Genomic DNA, 6,000 nt, shown 5'->3' with positions numbered 1-6,000 from the left:
TTTCTTTCTTTCTTTCTTTCTTCCTTCCTTCCTTCCTTCCTTCCTTCCTTCCTTCCTTCCTTCCTTCCTTCCTTCCTTCCTTCTTTCCTTCCTTCCTTCCTTCCTTCCTTCCTTCCTTCCTTCCTTCCTTCCTTCCTTCCTTCCTTCCTTCCTTCCTTTCTTTCTTTCTTCTTTTTTTAAACCCATAACCTTCCATCTTAGAATCAACAATGTGTATTGGTCCCAAGGCAGAAAAGTGGCAGCAATAGTGGTTATGTGACTTGCTCCATGTTACACATCTAGGAAATGTCTGAATCCAGATTTGAACCCAGGACCTCCCATCTCTGGGCCTGGCTCTCAATCCATTAAGGGCCCCAGCTGCTCCTATGGTCACTGTCTTCCACTCTCAGTGTGTTTCTAGCTCCTATTTCACCAAGGACATGGATGTCAGGGTTGGAAGGGCCTTAGAACTTAGAACATAGAATGTCAGAGCTTGATATTTGAGACAAGAAAGAAACAAATTGGGACTCAAAGAGGGATAACAACTTGATCTAGTGATTCAAGAGATCTAGCTTCTATTTTTTTGGTTCTTCAAGTACATAACTGATTTTTTTCCTCATTTTCCTCTCTATGGAATAAGGACAGTTAGGGTAATATGATGTATATAGAGTGCCGGGGCTGGAATCAGGAAGATGCAGCTTTCTGAGTTCAAGTCTGGTCTCAGATCCTTCCTAGCTGTGTGACCCTGAGCAAAATCATTGAACCCTGTTTTCCTCAGTTACTCCATTTCCAAAATGAGCTGGAGAAAGAAATGACAAATCACTCCAGTATCTTTGCCAAGAAGACCATAAAATAGGGTCATAAAGAATTGAAAATGACTGAATCCAACTGTGGAATACTCCCTGTAAATGCGTTTAGGGGAAGGGCAACCTAGACTTGTCTACCTGCCTTCTACCACTTATTATTATTTCTTTAGACCCCACACTTTATCCAAGTCTATGAGTTTTCCTATGTATTTCCTCCTGTCTGCCCCCAGGGACCGTCTCCGAACTACCACTAATGTTCTGGGAGACTCAGTCGGTGCTGCCATCATTGAGCATCTGTCTCGGAAGGAGCTGGAGCTGCAGGATGCTGAGCTAAGCCTCCCAAGCCTTGGAAAGTCTTACCAGCTCATCGCCCAGGAGAAGGGAGCCAACAGAGCTCGAGGAGGCAATGAAAGCAACATGTGAATGACTGATGGGTCCCCAGGCTAGAGCCAGAGTCAAACTGCCCATAGCTGGAGGAGCTAGAGACCCTTACATTGGGGTTCATGGCCCATCTGGTTTTGAGCCCAAAGGCACCAGCTGCTCAGCCCTACCTGGATCTAGAAGAAAAACAAATGAAAGTTTATACAAGGTCTCTGTTCTTGTTCAGTGTCTTTGGAGTTAACTTTCACAGTCTGGGGATACGGGATAATATGGTGAAATAGGAAACAGATCTTGTTCTAGGATCTCTTAGGAGGGGAGAGGCAGGGAGCAGCCCCTCTCCAAATGTGCCCTGGGTGGGAGGTAGAGGGGGGAATGGGAGAAATCTCTGTCCCTATGATGCTGGAGAAGGTAGGGGAATCCTTGTGCCAGCATCCCCAGGGAGGAAGGAAGAAGAGTAGGTGATAGAGTATCTCTTGGGAGAAGGGGAAGGAAGAGAGGGAGGGGGAGGCTAGATAGCAACAGTCCCTGATCCAGGATTCCTTGAGAAGGGAGGAGAAGGGAGGGGGGAGAGAGGCAAAAGGAATGCTCTTTATCTCTCTGCTTCAGGACCCAGGCTTCCTGCTGGTACTGATTCCCCTCCTTTTAGTCTTGGTCCTAAGTAAGTTATTTTCCCTCATCTACCTCCCCACCTGTTCTTTTCTTCACTCCCCATAACCTTCGTATGTAAGGTGGAGGTGTCCTACAGGGCACACTCCCTGGGTCATAGGCTGAATCCTGTGTCCCTTCCTCATGCTTCCTTCCCCACACCCCAAAGACTCCCCTGTAGCTTTTACAGTGTCTCAGAATTAAAGCCATCTAGCCCAACCTGTACTTGAATAAGAATTCTCTCTTCCATCTCCTAACTTCCTAGGTCCTTCCCATGCCTCCTGTCCCTCCAAAATTTCTCATAATTTGCAGTAAGCTAAAGGGGTCTTGGGGGCACCTAAATAATCTTGTGGATAGAGTGCCAGGCTTGGAGTCAAACAGATCTGAGTTCAAATTTGTCCTTAGACACTTCTTAGCCATGTGATCCCGGGCAAGTCACTTAAACCTGTTTGTCTCAGTTTCCTCATCTGTAAAGTGAACTGGAGAAGGAAATGGCAAACTGTTTCAGCATCTTCACCAAGAAAACCCCCAAAGAGAACACAAAGAATCAGACATGACTGAAAATGAATAAATAAAGGGATGTTTGGGAGAAGAAGGCATCTTGGGGTTACAGTTTCAGGGGAAATAGGATACCTCACAGGATCACAGATTTAGAACTGGAAGGGATAATAGAGGTCACTGAGTCCAAATCCCATTTGTCATTTCCTTACATGGATCTTATGAGTGGGTGGGCCAGTGGGTAGGGCTGGGATAACTACTCAGTACATGGTAGTTTGTGCTTGAGGTATTCTGGCTTCCTTGCCTGCTTTCACATGTGAAAATATTGACTCTTCCAGCCTGTCTTTTTGATTTTGGCCAATGGTTCTCAAATTGTGAGATTCTTTTGGGGGTTCTATGAGGTAAAAGCAACTAGGTGGCGCAGAGAATAAAATGCCAGGCTTGGAGTCAGGAAGACATGAGTTCAAATCCTGCTTCAGACACTTACTAGCTATATGACCCTGCGCAAGCCACTTATACCCCATTTGCCTCAGTTTCCTTATTGTAAAATGAGTTGGAGAAGGAAATGACAAATAATTCCAGGATCTTTACCAAGAAAACCCTAAAAGGGGTCACAAAGAGTTGAATATTATTGAAAAAAATGACTAAATGAATGTGGTAAAAACTTTTCATAATAATACTGATATTTTAATTTCTACTTTGATGAAAATTGATGAGCATAACCCACAAACACCAAAGCTCTTTAGCATCAATAATTTTGAAGTGTGCAAATAGTTTGTAAGGCCAAAAAGTTTAAGAACAACTGATCGAGGCTCTAAGTATACAACTTAATGCATGATATCTCAGAACACAATCAAAATTTTATCCTACGATGATTTTTATTTCCTTTCTGACTTTATGTGACTCAACGGATTATGCACTCCCACAGTAGGTTAGAGCCCATTTCCTGAATGATATCAGAAATCAAAACCACAGACATTTCTCCACAGCTGATAAATGGCTGCCTCAATCAGGCCTGAAGTCTACAGATTTACCCTTAGTCCCATTCTTCAGACAGGTGTTCCTAGATGCACCTGGATGACTTTCATGAAAGTGCTTTTCAACACTCCAATTTTGAAGTCCATAGGGGAGAAGGGAAAGGAATTGTCTCAATAATCTTTACTCCTGCTTCAATAGGATCCAAGATCAAGAACCATCTTGTTATTCTCCCAGTAGGGTTATGCTACACGTAAAAAGCAAAACAAAGTTTTTGGAATAATACAGTTTACATAAAGTCTAGGAAGAAGGAACATTTGATAAAGTATTTCATACTGTTTTTTAAGACAAGATGACAAAATATCATAGATGAAACACAATTACATGGATTAAGAACCATATAAATGGTCAGACTCCAAGTAGATTTTAACGGTGCAGTAGTCAGCAGAGAGTTTTTAGCAGACTGTCCCAGAGATCTATGGTGTGCTTGGGCCATTTAACACTTTTTTTTAACAGTGATTTAGGTAGAGGTCATCAATTTTGTAGAAGACATAAAGTTGTGAAAGGAAGGAAAAATTATGATAGAGTTGGGTTGCAATAATGATTTTCACAATTGAAAGCTAAGATGAAATTAGATGTTAAGATGAAATTGAACCTGGATAAAGTCTTCCATTTGGGCACAAAATTTCAACTTCTCTGATCAAGATGAGTAAGGCATGGTTAGACACCAGTTATTATGAAAATAATGGGGTTTGGTGGATTGTAAACTCAAGATGAACTTAGCAGTATGATTTGGTAACTGCTAAAGCTAATAAAATCTTGGCTACAATAAGACAGAAGTTCCAGGAATAAGGAGGTGGTCATCTCTCTATACTCTACCCTCAATTTTCTTAGTAAAGAAATAGATCTGAATATATAATCTAGCTAGAAGAGAGCTTAGAAATAATGCAGCCTAACTCCATTTAGATAAGGAAAATGACATCTGAAGAATTTCAGTGATTTGCCCAAGATCACACTGGTGGCAGAGCCAAATTTTGAACCCAAGACTTCTAATTCTAAATCCAGTGTTCTTTCCAGTTTGAGGGAAAGGAAAGATCAAATTAGGAATTTGTGGGGATTAGAAAAGTTTTGTAGCAATTGCTTTGGAGAATGTGATAAGGTAGCAAAAAGAAATAAAAAACTGGCTGACCATCATTGAGGTCCCACATAAGATTAGACCTGAGTTCTAATTCAGAGACAAGGGCAGTGTATTTATGTATGTCACAACCACGACTCTTTTGGGGGTGGAATGGTCTGGGATGGATCTGCACAGAGATATTTGGGGCTTAGAGACTTGATATACTCTTCTGAATGTCATTGTATGAACAAGCTTACGCCTTAGGAAGGAAATTGATAAACAGACATATGATCAGATGAGAGTGGCAGGGAAGGCGAAGAGATTAAATACCATATAAAGAAAGAAACCATTGATGAAGATAGGGATGTTTTTCCTGGATAAGAGAAGGGAACAGGGGCCATGATGACTATTTTAGATTTTAAATTCTTGCATCAGAACAAGGGATCAGACTTTACAGAATCATAGTATTTCAGAGTTGGAAGGGATTCCAATGTCTATGTAGTTCAATTCAGACCTGAGAAAGAATGCCAGGAAAAAAAGAACTCCTAGATGCTTCCTCCACCTTCAGAAAAGTGAAATTATTAAGGCATGCCAAGAAAAGATTTGCTCTTTTTTGGGCCAATAGAGAGCTCCCTCAGAAATCCAGCCTAATTGAAGTATGCCCTATTATATTATTCCCATGAACTGTGATTTGCTTCGTGAACTCATCTAAGTTTTTTTTCTGTCTGTAGTTATTTAATATCAAAACTGCTTCTATTTATACCTTCCCAGGCTTTTACCTCTTGCTTCTTTACTCTTGCACCTGGATTTCCTCACAAGAATAGATCTTGACACAGAGTGATATCCCATCTCAACCTATATGCACCCTGATTTTTATAGTGACTTTCCAGTGCCATATTGCAGTCATAGATTTCACTCAGCCAAGCCTCAATGTTAGGAGGTTAAATTTGTCTCCCTGCATTAGTATCTCCATTTTCTCTTGTTTATAAAATATGCTTTGTGCATTTCTGAATGGATGCCTAAGGATGTGAATTTTATTCTTTTTTTAGATAAGACTGTGAACTTCTGAGTTTTCAATGACTATTTTCCCTACATTATAACAACTCTTTATTGTATTTGTCTTTGTGGATAAATATGTAAGCACATCTTCTTCCTTCTTTTTCCCTTCTCTTGTGTAGCTTCTGAGGGTAGTACAAAGGCTGATGAGTACCAGTTCTAGGGAGGGAGTTTTTACTTAATCTAATGAAGACCCTTTACACATTCAGAGCAATAGGAATTGCTACTGTATTAGGGAAGATATTCCCCATAATTGAAAGAGTTCTAGAAGAAGATGGACGACTGCAGTTTTTTAGGAATTCTTCAGAGGGGATTCTTTCATAATATAGGGAAGCTTTAGTAGAGGACTTCTAAGGTTACTTCTAACTCTACATTTCTGTGATTTATGGTTTCATAGAAAAGAGAAGGCTAACAATGAATCTTGAGCAGTTGATGGCAGAGTGGATAGAGCTATGGGCCTGGAGTCAGAAAGATCTGAATTCAAATTTGGCCTCAGACCCTTACTAGCTGCGTGACCCGTGGTGAGCAATTTAACCCTCAATT

The 6,000-nt window shown here is 40.9% G+C and overlaps 1 protein-coding gene across 1 annotated transcript in view; it reads left to right on the top strand.

Moving 5' to 3' along the window:
* The window catches only part of SLC1A6 (solute carrier family 1 member 6), a 15,123-nt gene extending 13,915 nt beyond the window's left edge, over positions 1–1,208 (top strand). Inside the window, exon 8 of the mRNA XM_044658546.1 lies at positions 1,016–1,208. Coding sequence (XP_044514481.1) covers positions 1,016–1,208 — 193 coding nt within the window. The remainder of the gene's footprint in view (positions 1–1,015) is intronic.
* The last annotated feature ends 4,792 nt before the right edge of the window (positions 1,209–6,000 follow it).

The sequence above is a fragment of the Gracilinanus agilis genome, chromosome 1, assembly GCF_016433145.1.
Source record: "Gracilinanus agilis isolate LMUSP501 chromosome 1, AgileGrace, whole genome shotgun sequence".
Lineage (NCBI taxonomy): Eukaryota > Metazoa > Chordata > Mammalia > Didelphimorphia > Didelphidae > Gracilinanus > Gracilinanus agilis.
This window is presented reverse-complemented; position numbering and strand designations above follow the sequence as displayed.